General features: G+C 40.3%; 1 protein-coding gene across 1 annotated transcript in view; it reads right to left on the bottom strand.

Moving 5' to 3' along the window:
- The window catches only part of LOC121271161 (voltage-dependent P/Q-type calcium channel subunit alpha-1A-like), a 760,453-nt gene that overhangs the window by 66,652 nt on the left and 676,835 nt on the right, over nt 1-16,966 (bottom strand). The window contains exons 42-43 of the mRNA XM_041176921.1: nt 16,111-16,218; nt 14,997-15,097 (exon numbers count right to left, since the gene is read on the bottom strand). Coding sequence (XP_041032855.1) covers nt 14,997-15,097; nt 16,111-16,218 — 209 coding nt within the window. The remainder of the gene's footprint in view (nt 1-14,996; nt 15,098-16,110; nt 16,219-16,966) is intronic.

The raw sequence follows: 16,966 nt of genomic DNA, 5'->3' as shown, positions 1-16,966 counted from the left end.
TTAGATTTATTAACACAATTGATTATAGTCAGGGTTTTTAGTTTGTAATGACTAAATTCTATGATCTTTAACCTGAATTCCTTCTGTCATGAGGGGTGGTTACAGACCATATTACATTTGATTTATGACAGGTAACCAGAGTTTAGTTATTAAAAGTATGATAAGTGCACCTTATGTCATGGAACCAAGCCTTAGAGCCAGGAAGATCCCATTCTTTGATCCTGTTCTGTACTGTTAGTTGATATGAGCTGCCTGGGATACTAGTGAGATCACTACAATTGGCCTCAGAGATTAGTTTAGTCAGAGATAGAATGATAGTGATCACCATTTGTTGCTGATAGGAAGTACATGTGAGAATAAAGGATTAGGTTTAGCTGCGACTTCTCTGATGTGTAGACAGCTTGTTGACACTTACTGCACAGGCTCTCATGTGAGGAATGGCAACTTGGACAGAAGCAGTCAACAAAGCATCTTAAGGAGAAAAATGAAGAGGTAAAAAAAAGAAAAGCAGAATCCAGTTTAAATGGTAGCATGTAAATTGCATTTCCCTTGGTTGGTCCTGAACTCACCAAGTTAGAACCTTTTATTTCCAAATCATCAGCACATTTAGTACTTTTTTGTTAAACACTAGTGAATCTCCTGTGATGCTGCTCATAAGTTAGAGGATAAACAGTTTGATAAAGACATTGTATTATATTATTCTGCAGATAAGAAGGAGCTGTGTGTCCCTGTAAGGCTAAAAGATGCTGTAAGTAGACATCTCAAGAATTCATCTGGAGGCTAATTGCTCTTAGACAGATCCTCAGGTCAATTAGAGTTCAACTGGCTTTCTTGTTATTCTGATACATGCAGAAGTTATTTTCTGTTGGTTGGTTGCTAAGATTCTCTGTACAGAAATAAAATGTGAACTTTTGCATTACATAGAGTTAAAGGGAAATTATCTTCATTAACAAATTTAAATAAAGATAGAAAACTACTGGAAATGTGCAACAGACCTGCCAGCAACTGAAATGAGAAACAACAGGTCAGAACTTTTGCCAGAACTAGAACCCAGTTTTTTTGTATTTTCTGTTTCTTTTTCTTTTCATTTCAATGGAACTACACAAACTTGCATCACCAAGTTTTTACATGCAACAACAGGGTGGCAAAATGATGCTGACTCTCCTCTCTCACAGCTCAAAATGGTTCCTCCAATAGATAAGCCAGCTATTGGTGAAGTTCTTCTGGGATTTGTCTCCAGGTAAAGAGAAACTCTATTGGTCATGCTGGCAATATCCTTTCTGTTCAAAGTAATGACAACACACCAAATCCAGTAACATAGGACCAAATATAGGATCTTATGTTGGAATCACCAAGTTAAGACAAACTTTATCTCAGGTCTGCAGCTGCTGTGGTTTGCAACAACAGTACAATGGTATTGATATGCAAACACCTCAAACTCAAGAAGAGTCACACGGACTCGAAACATTAACTCTGTTTTTCTCTCCACAGATGCTGTTAGACCTGCCGAGTTTTTCCAGCATTTTCTGTTTTAATTCTTATTATAATTGGAAACAAGTCTTGACTTTTCCCCATTTACAACTGTGTAAACACCTTCAAATCAACTAACTGAAGATTGGTATGTACCAGTTATACAAAAGATGGCCACCCATTTGGTTTGGGGCTAGACAATTCAAGAGAGTTTCAAAAATGGAACACCAAGAGTTTTCTTTTTAATTAAAAGTCCAAGTCTACTCTGCTTGCCAGGATGGGAGGTTTTAATTATGAAGGTTGGCTTTGGACTTTTGATGGCAGCAAATTGAACGGTTAGCCCAAGGTGGAACTCTAAGCCCCCCCCATCTCACTTGACAAAAAAGAAGTACTTTTATAAATTTGCACTGCTACCACCATTTTGGTTTGGTGGTTATAAAATTGTGAGCAACAAGTGCCTGATTTTGTGATAAATGCTGCTAGTGAATAAGCAAATTAGACTTGTAAAATTCCCTCTTGGCCTGGCAAGGCCTTTGAAGAGCTATGGCAGGGTAAAAGTAGAGTGTTGCAGATTTGGATGTATTTTTACCATCCCAATGTTAATATTTCAGCTCTAACTTGTTAGATTGTGGTTCCTAATCAAAGTCAGGTACTTTTTCTTATATAAATGAGTCACTCCTTATGCAATCTCTTTATTTTGATATTCCCTTTATTTTGCTGTTCCAATTTGGCAGAGTGCCTCTTCATTGACGTGTATTGTTTTGTGGTTGCTGCATTATCATCTGTTCCCATATAATGCTGTTGTTATCAGTGGCATATAAAATCTATCTCAGCTCACAAGATAAGGAACTTACATATCTGCCCGGAACAAAAGACTGTAAGCTGTAAGAGTGCTTACAAAGCCAACATGATTATCAACAACTTAATGTTTTCTTCAAGAAAAGAAAACAGTTATAATGGCCAGATTGGTAAATGTACTGCTTGGTATACATTTACAGGCCTAAGAGATTCCAGGTTCAATCTCAGGTTCGTGTCGAATTTGAAGAAGTAGCTGGAACAGTGGTACAGATACTATAATTTGACCTTTAAGCCCAATGCTCTAGGGAGAGAGAGAGACAGAGGTAAGAAAAAAAACAATCAGCCAGGGTTTCATCTCCAGTTCACTAGAAATTGTCTGCAGTTAGAAACTGTGGACAGGGTCAACAGTGGTAAATATTAAGCTTTAAGAAATTAAGATGAGCGCCCTTCATCCAGGTCTAATAGTTTTACAGGGGCAGCTCAGCAGCTACCACAATAGACTTTTGGATTTGAGATTAAGGGCTGGATTTTCGCTGAGTCGGGATACTTGGGAGCTCTTTAAAAATGGCAGGTGGGTCCTGATTCCAGGATTCCTGACACCATTCCCATAGTTTCTGATTTTTAGAAGTACCTTTTAATGGTCTGGGTTTGTTCAGGTTATGAGCCTGCACCCCAAGCTCCATTGCTGGGACAGGCATGTCCTAGTCCTTCATAATGTTCATGCAGTCGGGCCAGTTTTTCAAAGAGTCATGAGTCATAGTCTGCATGAGGGAACCTTTTGAAAGGCAAGTTCAAAGAGGTCCTCCTCATGCCAAAGTATGCCACCCCCCCGAACAACTTGTATGGCCCCCTCATTCCCCCTAAAACATCCCCTGCCCCTCCTGCCCCCATGCCAAGGTATGCCTCCCCAAACAACCCCTATTGCCTCTCATTACCCCAGCCATGGCATCTCCATGTCTACTCACCCACTATGCTCTGCATAAAATCAATAAACCCTATAATAACAGTAGTACATGTTTAAAAAAGCTTTAAAAAGTCATCCATTAATAACTTTCTTAAAAAAAGCTTTTTTTATTACAGATTAATAAAAATGTCAATCATCCTGACCTTTTGTAGTATCAATAGTTAAAACTACAAGCACTTGAAATCTCTTTATCTTCTGTAAATAAACATGTGAAATTGACAACATAGATCAGAAAGCCAGAGCTGTCAATCAGACAATATTTTCCTGGGGTTCAGGTGTTTAAACAAGTCATTGGATTTCTAGGCTCTCAACCAAGACTCATTATGTATTCGTGGCCAAACTAAAGTTGAAAAATAAACTGTGTTATGTGGAGAACAGAAAAACAGCTCAGGCGAGTTTGAAAGAAATACTTTATTTTCATGCCTTAAAAAATTGACTTTACATACAAATCTAATTATCAGAATAAACTATGACTGTCACCAGAGGTGTCCTGCCTTTATTGACAAGACTGTTCATTTTCTTACTCAACACATAAAAGTAATATATTGAAGTAACACAGACGAATCTAAAAATACTGCCTCATTGCTCTGAAGTGAAAGACTCCTCTCCCTACTACTGATTTGCCAGTTTTGTGAGATGAGACCGCCTTTTGCTCCCCTTGCCAGTTTTCTATCCATTTACTCTCCAAAGGTCGAGATTTCTGTTGAGTAGTATAGGTAACTGCAGCTCTCTTGCATCTCACCCAAGTGCTCATTCTCCAGGTGTGGTCTCAGACAGTGAGTATTAGCAGGCTTTCTGCCCATGGAAGGGCAACATCATAGCTGAGACCAGTCCAATCCTCATACAATGTATGCATACTGTTCAGCAGAGATTGCAAGGATTTGGTTAAGGTTAAAGTTACTGTTCCAAGCCCAGGGCAGCTGAAGCTAATGATAGTTCCCCCATTGCTACCTTGGCTGAGATTAGTAAAAACCTGTGTTTGGACCTAAACCTCCTGGTATGTATGGTTTAGTACTATCGAACTGCAGATTTATATGCTTATTTTTAGCTTCTCTCAACAAAGTCTCAGTCCATGGAAAGGGATCATAGATTATCAGGCTCTTTGGCCTTAAATGGCACCTCATGTAGCTCAGTCAGCACAAGGCATACCTGAAATAGGATTTATTTAGAACATTGAGCGTGGGCAATCCACAGGTGACAAGAAGTATCACAATAATATGCTTAATCATGAGGCATAATTGCAAACCTAAGCCACACAGATGGTAAAGGTAATGTGTAGCTGAGCTATATATGTGAGAAAGTCCCAGATTTAAGTCCTAATCTGCTGAGCTGGCTGATTTCAGTTGGGTAGTGGTACAAATTCTGCAAGTGGCCTGGTCAATGGGCTAGGAAGGAGAAAATCAGCCATGTCTGCCCCTGCTGAAAAGTGTGACTGTGTGTCAGATAAGTCAGTGATCAAATAACCTGTCAATACTACCATCTAGATGTAGATGTGGAAAGTTACCATTTAGGTGCAATATAGAAGGATGACTTGTCTTCAACAGAACTGTACCCCAGCATGAATTAGCACTTTCTGGAAATGAGGAAGGGATGAATGTGGAGAGATAAAAATGTGTATAAAAAACGAAACAGTTGGATCCCCCTGCATGAGTTACCATTCTGCATGTAGCACACTGTACAAGAATTGAAAAAAAAATCTATTTCCAATCTAAAAACCTTTGTTGTTTAAAAGTCCCTCTGGAAATTCAACACTACTTCAATGCCTTGTTCTTTCAATTCCTCTTCTCTGATTCTTGCCCCCAAATTTGTTTCCTTCCATTTCTGAAGGTTTGAAATCTACTGCCATTCTGCACATTGGACATTGGCCTCCCTCTAGTACCTCACCCAAGTGCCAGTCTTCATATGTGAAAGCATTCAATAAATGCCAGCAGGGCAGTCACAGCTGAGCATAATCTGGTCCTCCTGATGGTCTCATACTTTCCAGCAGGGGATACTGGACAGTAAACAAGAACAGAAAGCTTGGCATTCTTTTCCCTCCCTGGTTCAGGCTAACTGTAGTGCCCAACTCTCACACCTTGGCTGAGAATGACAGGCTCATCAAACCTAGACCTTCATGGCTGGTATGATCTAGTGAGCCATCGGGGAGCTTTCCTTTATGCCTTCAGCAACAATGAATAACTTGGGTATCATGATAACTTGGAACTTCCACAATACAAATTGCCACTGTCTACCAAAGACAGGATGGCTGAACCAAAAGATCTGGTACAACATTACAGTCAAGAGCCATTGAAAAGGTAAGTTATATAGTTAACACTTTCAGGGGCAAAGGTAATGATACTGGAGAGTAGAACTTTTTTTATTTTATATTCAGTTTGGTGCCAGAGAGCCTGGGCTAGGTACAGGTTGGTAGCAAAACTAGGTGCCTTTTTGATCTCTCGATGATGTGTGTTCTGACAGTACAGTTCTTCAACTATTCAGCAGTGTTAGGCTGAAAAGTTTTCTTGCCTTTGACTTTTAAAGCCATTATTCCCCAATTGTTTTACACTATAGTCCCAGGTCTAGGGTGTTAGCAGGGTGGAAGCTTCAGAAAGCCACTTGAGTCTTACTCCCTCCATGTTGTGGTTGGATTCAAGGGAGTTTGAGAAAAGGAAAAAGCTATGTCTTATTCTCAGCATCTGTTTATCCTATTAATCCAGCTGAGATTGGGAATTCAATGGAGGCAATTTTCAATGACTGGAAAACAGGATGGCTGATAGTTGATAATTGAAGAAAAAAACACCATTCTTTGAATGCTTTAAAGCAGCTCTGAAATGGTTTGTTAGTACTCCTGAGCATTTTTTCTGATTGGTATCAGACTGCTTAACCAATGGTCTGAAAAGGACTGCTGCCAACCACTCAAAAAAATGATTTTTATGGGGTAATTACAGGCTCATCAGCTGCCACCCACCCTGCCTCCTTTGGTTTGTGTCCTCTCCCTCAATTTCTGACAATTCCACAGAAGAGCTACTTGCCTCTCCCCTCCCAAGATCCATTAGGCCAGGATGGCCCATATTAATATTGAGAGAGTAGAAAATTTTTAAAAACCTGCGCTACCAGGAGAGGGTGGTAGAGAAGTAGCCATTTTATTGATAAGCTTCCTGGTGCATCACTAAATGGGGTAGAACCAAACGATACAGCCCTTCCACTGGTTAGGAAAACCTGACTTGATCTGACCTGCTGAGATGGTAGGCATAATCTTCATATGTTGAATCACAAGGCAAGTGCATAGGAGCCAGAACAGGGGATAAAATACCACAAGTAAGAAGTTATGTATTAGCTCTTTCTCCACTCGACTCAAGATTCCACTTGCAAGGACCCAGGATATCAAGGAAAGCTGTTGGGATTACATTAAGGAAAACTGTGTGGATTGGCCTGCTTGCCAGCAAGCTTGCACACAAATAGCTGAGAGCATAGAGGAGTTCAGCTCCAACTTATATTGATGTTCCATGAGCATGGAGTCTATTCTGTCTTGCATCGAGTGAGTAATCTCCATGAACACATCAGTGGGTTCACCGTAATGGAGACAATTTTGGCTCTGGGGCCTAGCACCGATAACTCTTATAATACGCACATAGAGCTGGTGCACCAAGAGTGACCTTAGCTCAATGGGAGAGGCACCTACTGTCTTTTCTCCAGGTGACAGTTTGACTGCACCCTCACAACCCACTCCATTAGTCCCATTGTCAGTGCCACCATAGCCAACTCATCTACAATGCCCCAGCCAGGGATGCTGCAGTCTGGCTTTCAAGCCCAGAGATACTTAAGGTGCACCACAACCATCTGATGATTCTTGAAGGAAGCTCAGTATCTTACAAGCTGTAGTCACTAGCGATACATCTCATAGTGGAATAAGTAGCTGAACCCACAAGACGCACATTAACAGGCTGAACAAGAATGCTGTTTAGTTATTCCGGTTAACTGTTATTAAAATCTGGTGTCAAAGTTTTCATTTTCTGGAACTTACATAGGTGTTCATCCTTGTAGTCAGCTGAAGTCAAGATCCATGAGGACAAACTGAAGGAGGGCAATTGGATGGTTGTAATGATTGTGGGATAGTTCAGGTGAAGCATCAGTTGCTCTCTGAGAGTTCTGGTAGCTAGGGTGTACTAGTGACAGATGTTGCTGTTCCTCTTCCTTGTTGTGTTCCTTATCCTTTGGCACAGGCACAATGGGCTGAATGACTTCCCTCTGTGACCTAAATTTCTATGATGATTCTATGATTCCTCCAATTCTTGCTGCCCAAATGGTTGTAAGATTTGGTCCCTCAGTATAGCAGTGTTACACAGCATGCACCATAAAACCATAAACATATAGACTCAACGAAGAGTCTACTGCAAAGCTCCTCCCAAACTTGAGCACACCAATGTCTGTTCAGTTATAATTTGGTGGCAGTATGTTTCTCACTGTAGGCAAGCTATCTCTGTGCTAGAGATCCTGGCAGAAGTCATAAGTCGTGCCTGGAAAGGTTACACCTTGGTGCCAAGTGGCCAACCTGTGACCTAATGTGCCTGGTTAGAATAAAGGCTGCACAGAGGACCTGCTGCAGAATAAAGACTGCAGCCAGGAAAAACTGGGCAAAGACTTGCATGATGCAGCTTATGGTCGTAAAAAAGCGACACATTCAGGGAGCGGTATCTCCTTCTAGTGAGAAAGATGCTCGGCTAATGATGGGAAATGTATAGATATTGATGCAGTCTATCCAGATGAAGCCCAACACTCTCTTATCCTGCTATTCTCTAAATGTGGTGTATGTGTTATTCAAAGTTGTTCCCAGAACTCAAAATTCACTTGTGGAACATAAAAAAAGACACAGAATTTGACAAGCAGCCTGCAAAGCAGAAACTGAAGTGGAGGCAATGAGGCCATTAAATTGTGCAGAGTCCATGCTGACTGTTAGCGCACCATGAGCTTATCATGTGGTGAGTTATGTGCTTATGTGAAGATAATTTTTCAGGACTCACTTTTACCCAGCTTAGTTTTAATCCTGAGCTTGTGGCTGAGAAATTTGGCTAAGCAGAACCTTCATACATCACTTCTCAGAAAAAGTTGACCTTTGAGAGATTCTCCCTGAAGAGCCCTTATGGGTATGTGTAGTGCCCTCCTCCTCCTACTGGCTGCTCCTGCTTTCTCCTTGCTGCTCCCTCCTTATACTCCAGTCTCAAAGGCAGATCTACCAATCATCCATAACTGAAAATATGCTTTCCAAAGCATCACAAGAGCACACCAGCACCAGCACCAGCACAAAGTTGTTCCCAGAACTCCGAATTCACTTGTGGAATGTAGAAAAGACAGAGGTTAACTAGCAAGCCTGCAGACAAAGCAGAAACTGAAATGTAGGTGTTGAGGCCATTAAATTGTGTGGAGTCCATGCTGACTGTTAACACCATGAACTTATAATGTGCTTTATGTGAAGACAATTTTCAGGACTCAACTTAGTTCTAATTCTAAGGTTGTTGCCTAGAAAATGGCCAAGCAGCACCTGTTTTTCAGGCACTTAGCAACTCATAAGCCTTCGATATGCGATGAGCAGAAAGGATATTTCAGGTTGGAAGTATACTACCGCAATTTTGGAAAAGCTGGATAGGCTCGTGCCAGGAGGACACGTTAGGAACATTTTAATTGCAGCATTATTTATATAAATAGAACCTATTCTCAACTTTTGTTTTCTCCAATGCTTTACTTGCCAAGTGCTAAATTTGCACAACACAACCAGCCACTGATCACACTCTCCCTCAAAGGCCCAATCTCTTCCCATCTGAGGCATAATCACCCCTGCTGAGGCCTGCAATCTTTCTCTCCCCAAATCTTTCTTATCCTTAGAACCAATCCTTCCCTGAAACTCAATTGCTTACCCTCAGAACTGATCCTTTCCCATAGCCCAATCTCTTACCTTTGGAACTGATCCTTCCCTGAGACAAACACTCCCTCTCCACTACACCTACACCCAAGCCTGAAGAACCAATCTCCTCTACCCTGGGTCCAATCTCCCTGCCATCTCCAGAACCAATCCTTCGCTGACCTCTCCCCTCCCCATACTGGTTTGCCCATAAATGAAGAATGCTGCAGCAATAACAGCTATCTGATCCAGCTTTAGTTTTTGCCATACTGGCTTGGTGTTATTCAGGTCTGAGGCTCAATGTCGAGGGCTCCTTGAACCTCTCCATTCTTGTGCAGAGAACTAGACCTGTGGCCCATCATGTACCCAAAAATGGGAGATCTCAAATTTCTGAGCCTGTGCCTCTTCCTTCTGGATCCTGGATTCCCCTCATTTGAGGGTAGAGTTGTACCCCATCTACCCTGCCAATCAATTTAAACATCTCAATCACATCAGCTAAGTGCTTCTTGAGGTCACCTCTAATCAAATATAAGTCATATTTTTACAATAATAATAGTAGCTGTGCATCTCACTACTAACAGGGTAAATGTAAATAATGTTCTGACTAGTGCTCAAGATGCTTTATTAGAGTCTTAATAATTTGGGTAATGTGTAACAGTTGGCTTGACAACTTCATATTTAATAGAATAATGTGAAGATCTAAATATCTCAATTTTCTTTAAGCTATCTCCAGTTTCTCTCCTATTCTCCTGAAGGTTCTGGGTTATGGTATTATAGCTGTTGATTGTCCTCAAGTACTGCTCCCAAGTGGCTCTTTTTCAATGTGAACCTAGGCAGCCAGTGCTAGCAGGATATTTGATTATGCAGTAACCAAGTCCCATTGTCCTCATTTAGACGCTCAGAATCACACATTTTCCAGCAGGGTTCTCTAGACAATGAGTGAAGGGAACCCTAACTAATTTGCCCCACCCTCTCCAGGTTGATGGTGTGAGGCCAACAATAGAATTAATTTAGCACAGGATGGGACTTTACTGTCTATGCTGCTTAGTCAAACACTGTACAGTGTATTCTTTAATTCCAATTGTTATGAGAAGTTGCCACTTCCCTTAAACCTATCCTATGGCAGCAGCCTTCCAGCTTATAAGACGACAGTTTGCACCATAGTGATAAACTCTGTGTTAAGCATCGCCTGGTGTGGCTTAGGAGCTCCACTCTGGCATGGCAGTCTTTGCCGTATTTGCTGCACAGAAAGACAATGATTGCATGAGAACGTGCACAATTCACTGGCTCTGTTTTCTCTGGGTCCTCTTTTCAGCCAGCTGAGCATTTTGTTTCTGTTTGCCTCTTCAATGCCCTTCCAAATAGTCAGGCTCCAGAAACCATGGCACTCAGTGACCATCTCCCAGTTATCAGTATCAGCGTACACCATCTTCATATCTCACTTGCAGGTGTCCTTGTAGCAGAGGTATGAAGGCCCAGGAGATCATGATCCAGTGGCCAATTTACTGTACAGAAGGTCTTTGGGTATACTGCCACCATCTGTATGATGTGCATGATAATTCATGATGCTTATGGGCAGAATTTAATCATAACTCAGCAGGGGAGCTGTTATGAAGAGATATTAATGTATAAAATGTTATTGGAAATTATTTTTTTTTAAATAGAGATTTAGTCTGTGTGTGTTAATTGTATTAAAGCCAGCTAGTCTGGGTGCTTTGATGTATAGTAGTTGAGGTGTAAACAGTAAGGTAAAGGGTACATTTGAATTTTGTTGACTAGAGCATTCAAGAGTGGGAGTGAAATCTTGCACGTGGCTAGGAGGCACCAAGCAATATTTTTATATTACTAATAAAATTAGTACTATGAAAGGGGTTTTATTGTTAGAAGAGGTGGAGTTCAAAGGGCCTGGTGACATAATGAGAATTTGCATTCAAAGGCTGGGTATAACAGAAAGGAGTTTGTGTGTGCAGCTCAGAGGCTTGTAAGATCTAAGCCTGTAAGTCTACCACTGTCTTCAAAGGAACAAAGTCTAAAGGAGCCTCATTTTGAATTTGTAAGGTGAAAAGTGCTTTGCCTGGTGTCTATTTAAGTCTGTTGGTTATTGTTGCCTTAGTGGAGATTAATTTTGGAGTTTGTTAAAAATTATGATAGCAATTTGTAGCCATGTGTATATATTTAATTTGTTGTAAATTAATAAATCTCTCATTTAGTTTGCTATAAGAACCTCTTGAGAACTGGTGGTCTTTTTCCTGCATCTCAAACATACCAATTGAAAACATAGCTTATAGCAGCTGTTTAAAGTTTCTCTCTGGGATTTTAAATAACAGCCTTTACCAAACTGTTGTATCATAACAGGAGCTGACTACAAAATGGTTGACTGAGTCTACGTATTTTTTCTCCTTTTCCCCTCAGTATCCTCACATGTATCCCATTAATTTGTATTTTGTCATCCTTTATCTTAGTTAACTTCCCTAATGCTTTATTAAATCAAATCTCATTTTGCTATTAAACGATTCAGGATTTATCTTAAAGAATCACAGAATATTCTCCTTAGTAAACACTTCATGCCAATTTCTGCATATCCCCTATAACCTCGCCATCCTCTCCTCTCAAGCATTCCAACTCACATTCAATAAATCTCTTTTTACCGATATGTTTACAGAATACTTCACTGTCCTTTCAACATTTTTTTGTAATTCTCTCCTCATATTCACTTTACTTTCCTTATCCCTTTCTAACTTCTCTCCTTACTTTCTTGTATTCTCCCTTATTTTAATCATTTTAAATATTTTATTCTTCAATGTTACTTTATAACCTCTTTATTTATCCACAGTACTCTGAATTGTAGCTGCTTTTTAAAAATGGTATATAGTTATTCGGCTGGTGTGCTTCCACAATTATCTCATTTACTTAATGTATTTTGTTACTCATAAATCACAATGCCTCTACCCTAGTAGGCGTGCAAACATACTGCTTGAGGAAGGAGACTGGTTAATATTATAGAAGTTCCATTCACCTTTCTCCGTTTACTCCCTATCAAAATTTTGAGTCTTCCCTTTTCTTTGCTATTTGCTCCTTCCTAAAAATATTATAACTCAAGATGTTTATTGCAGTAACAATGTACCGACTGAAACAAAACTGAGAACCAAGGGATCTGCATGGCTCTCCAGATAAAGAGCCAATGTAGAAATTATTCAGGTTATTTTAGTGAAATAGGAACCAGTATTTGGAGCAGCTTATTCTAAGTTGCTCAGTTGAGCACTGCCGCTACATGAATGACACATCACATACTCACCTCTAACAACCAACGTCTTTCCCTTCATAACCTTTTTTATCTCTCTTTATTATTGCTACAATGAGGAACATTGCTCCTCTGAACTTCCCTCTACTACAAAATAGAAAATATATTAAAAACAAATATCTGTATCATAATTAATACTGCAGTTTCTTAATTGACTGTTTATAAACAAAGATAGGGTTCTGATCTACAACCTTGACCTGTAAGTGCCGCAAGTAAACTTTTCTAGAATGCAAATCCTTAAAGGGTCAAATATCCACACACACCTAAGCTGCAGAATTTACATATAATGTTTCTGTCCTTACAAAACAGCACAATCTCTTGACTTACTGTGAGTATGGAAATTCACTACTATACAAATCCATAAATTAGCATGTATCAATCACACTTCAAATATCACAAAATATCAAAGAAGTGTCAAAATTTCATGAAAAATGCCAATTTTCTGTACTTGATATATAACTTGACCTCTCCTCAAGAGCAGAAACTAGAAGTTGCTAATCTCCCTCAACAATTAGCCTCTAATTGACCATAGGATATGTCTGATAAGATCACTTTCCCCACAGAAAGTACCTTAAGGCCAGGTTAAGTAGAGCATCACCTTAGCAGCTATAAATGCTGCAACTGTGCTCCTTCCCCAGGTGTCACAGGAGATCAGCTAGTATTATATAAATGCTGGCATATGTATAATTGATGTTATCACCATTTGCTTCAATGTGCTTCAAGTACAATTAATGTTTTCTGATGTTGAACATGCTTCTAAAACTGATGTCTCTGGTTATAACATTGGCCATGGATGCACAACTTTAACACTACATGGGCAGAATACTGACTTAAGACTGAGTCTAATAATTGGCTCAGTTTCATGCATGTGAACAATATGAGGTCACAAAGCATTCAAAATAAAATAAAAAGGGACCAGAAGCGTCAGGCAGTAAAAACAGGGAAGGAATCAGCAGGAAACAGATGGAAAAAAACCACAAACAATATTACCTGAAGAAAGCAAAGGATTGGTTAATTAATAGACATTGTTGAACTTCTGATATCTGACAGGCCCAACTAATGCTAAACAGCAAGTTTCTCCCATCAAAAGGGGCATCACTTTACATTAAAAAAAGGCTTGGGCCAGAATTCTATGTCTCGCAGGCCATCCTGAACGGAGGTGAAATAGTGCGAGATGACGTCAGGCTAGCGTCCCGACATCATCGTGCGCGATATTTCACTCATCAGGCATATGTGACAGTCGGAAGTGTGCCCACCGACAATTAAGTGGGCAATTAAGCCCATTAACAATGAAATTAACAGCGATTTTACAAGGCCTGTCCACACTTATGGTTGGCAGACGGACCATTCTCCCAGGCAGCATTCACATTTTTGCTCAAACCTTGATCCAGGATGAGATGAAATCTCTGTGGGGAAAGAAAATAAAGAGAGATATCTGGGGACTGTGTTTTATGAGATATGTTTTTAGGTGCTTGATTGTGCTGCATGGACATATTTTGCAGCATTTTTGTAACTTCCTTTATTCTGTGGAGGTCTGCAGCTCCCTGGGGCAGCTGTCTGCCTGCAGGGAGCTCTCTCAAAGCGCTCAACCCCACCCTCAGTTAGGTCGGGGCCCATCCTCTTCCCGCCCCCACCCCAGCTGTGCCGAGCATTTCAACGCACATTTCGTGCTAGCTGGCCATTAACTGGCCAGCCAGCGTGAAATCGTAATTGGCCGCGGATCCCATTTCCCCTCTGGTGCCGGACCCACCAATTGCGTGTGCCCAATGAACGAAAAATTCAGGCTTGGTGAACTTTTTTCTAAATTTTGTTGCTGAAACACAACATTGCATTTTTGAGCTCCTTGTCCTTCATCTCTTCCAAAATGTAATTATTTGGCAAACACTTTTTCATTAAGGTGATCGTGCTTTTATCTATCTATATAAACTTTAAAAAGATTTATAATTAAAGGGTAAAAACACAGATGTTCATAATTATAGTTTATGCCAGCAAGAGCATTTGAAGGAGCATTCAAGCTGAGTCACCATGACCTGCTAAACATGGATCCTCATAAGCCACATATAAACTTTAAATGCTTGTTCTCATTATATCTCAAGTTGCTGATGCTAACAGATCCCTGTGTTCCTAGAGCAACGGTGCTAAAAATAGCCCTTTCCAAACCTCCAGGCCCACAAAATTCAAACAGAACAAGCCAACAAGTGAGAAATGTGTGCAAATTGAAACACAGTTATTGAGGTTGCATGGGCTGTACTGCTAGGACTTGCCAGACATATATATTGTTTCATAGTTTGCCATTGTGATATATGACCCATGAGCCACAGTTTGTATACCCCAGATTTGCTGAGATGCAAAAATAAATAACCAGGTTGGGAGAAAAGTGCTGTAAAAAATGTTCTATTCTCTATTACTGTGACATCTAAAGTGAAACAGCATGGATGGGAATGCGTAAGAAGCATACATCAAGCAAAATTGGAAGCACAGCAAATTAAGGAAAGCTGTTTTTCTTTCTCTGTAATTCTCTGTTTTGTTCTTTTTGGACAGTATGACATCAATTGAGATTCAATCATTTCTCTCCGCTATGCTAGTACCTGCTCCTCACGGAGTAGCTGGAGCTTTTTGGCTTTGCTTTGTCGATAGTATTCCATGATCATCATAGCTGCATAGATCTTCCCCACTGTGAGATCAGTTGCTGCAGACAGGAAGATTAGAAGACAAGAAGAAGAATTAGGAGACTGAAACCAAGAGCTGGAGCTTTTGTTGGTTACATGCTCTCTTCCCAAACTCTCCCTGTACTCCTTTCCTAAACATCTAGTGAATTTTCACTCATATTTCTCTCAATTTTCTAAAATCTGGTAATTTTCACAATCACATTGAGGAAGATGAAAAAAATTGATGACTGACTCCAATCTGTCAACACCAATGCTTCTCCATGGATGGGATTCCACAGAAACCAGCTGTGTGGCCAAAGTTTGGAACCATCCAATTCTTGAGCACTTAATTTAAGAAAAAAAGGAAAAGATTCCACGGTAATGAATATAATATTGCCTTTGTAGCTAATGAGCTATGAACAGAAGCTAAGATTTATAGTGAATGCGTTCTTTAATAATTGATGGCCAATGAGGGTTAAGTGATGGTGACTGAACTCTGAAATGACAATAATGTCATAAGGAATCCTGAAAGATGATGCTGATGAATGGAGAGCTGGAATCTTCCTTGATTTAGTGCAGGTAGAGCAGTAAGTGGAAGGTAAAGAATAAATAAACTGGCCTGAGTTGCTAGCTTTTGTGATAAGTTTCTATCATCAGAGGGCAGTTAGTCCTGCTGTACACAACAGTACTGTTTCACCAATAGAAACACTGGTTTGACAGCATGAACCTTTTTACTATTAAGTGAACAATTAAGAAAGACCTGCCATCGAGAACTGTCAACAATACCAAAAACAATGTTTAGACATAGTGTTAGAGTTAACAGGGTAATGGACAGCTGATCGCCTCTCTGGGGGGAGAGCTGGGGGATGGGGTGGGGGGGAGTGGCAGAAGATGAAATTAGGAAGTGCAAGTCACCCTGACTTTTTCCCAGTACAACCGCTCACTTGGTTCACATATAGCAATGACAGTGACATGGCAGAAATCTGCCCTTCCAGTTGGCACACTAGGAAGTGATGGAGGAGAAAAGGAAGTTATCACTGAGAACTGCACTTACATTTGTGAGGTGTCACTAGTAGGTCAATTGTCTTTTGGGAAAGGTTTGGCCATATGGACATCATCTCTTTCCTCAACTCTCGGTCCATTTGGTGTTTATCAGCCCCTCCTAATAAAGAAACAGATTGGTAGAACATTTTGGAATAAATTTTAATGAGGCCACAATCATTGCAAAAATGTTTTTATGGACAACCACAACGGAGCAAGACTTCTTCATTGCGCCACATATGTAAACCTCTTCTTCACAAGCACAGAGAACAGAGGGGAAAATTTCCCTATATTACTTGGAAGGCTGCAACTTAGTGAAGCAGTTGCAGTACATAACCAAGAAATTTTTTTATTAAATTGGGATGGCGTTTTTATTTAAAATTTCAATACCATTGAAAATTAAGTAGTTGCTATTTGGGGTACACATGTTTTGTATTGGAGCACCACCTTTGTGCATCGAACACAGATCTACACCTAAGATTCACACCCTTCATGGCGGGTTATTAGTTTGAATCATGTAGGAATAGGGAGATGCTGAGCAGAGGCTAGACACTTCCCGCAATGAAGGAGGCAGAATCATGACAGCTTCCCCACACTTTCCAGCAGTTGTTAGAGTGAAACTGAAAGAGGTCTGGAAGCTGGATGTTTCCCCGCCTGGAAAAGAAAGGACTTGCTTTTATTCAGTGTCTTAACACATCATTCAGAAGCAATCAATTAATGTCAAGTGCAGTAATGGCTCTGAATGAAATAGGGTTTTGTTTTGCACATAGCAAGATTTGAAAAATGACAATAAGTGGAATCACCAGTTAAATCTGAGTTTTTGTGTGTTGGCTGAGGGTCAGCACCAGAAGAACTATCTACTCTTCTTC

This window comes from Carcharodon carcharias, chromosome 30 (genome assembly GCF_017639515.1).
Source record: "Carcharodon carcharias isolate sCarCar2 chromosome 30, sCarCar2.pri, whole genome shotgun sequence".
Classification (NCBI taxonomy): Eukaryota; Metazoa; Chordata; class Chondrichthyes; order Lamniformes; family Lamnidae; genus Carcharodon; species Carcharodon carcharias.
This window is presented reverse-complemented; position numbering and strand designations above follow the sequence as displayed.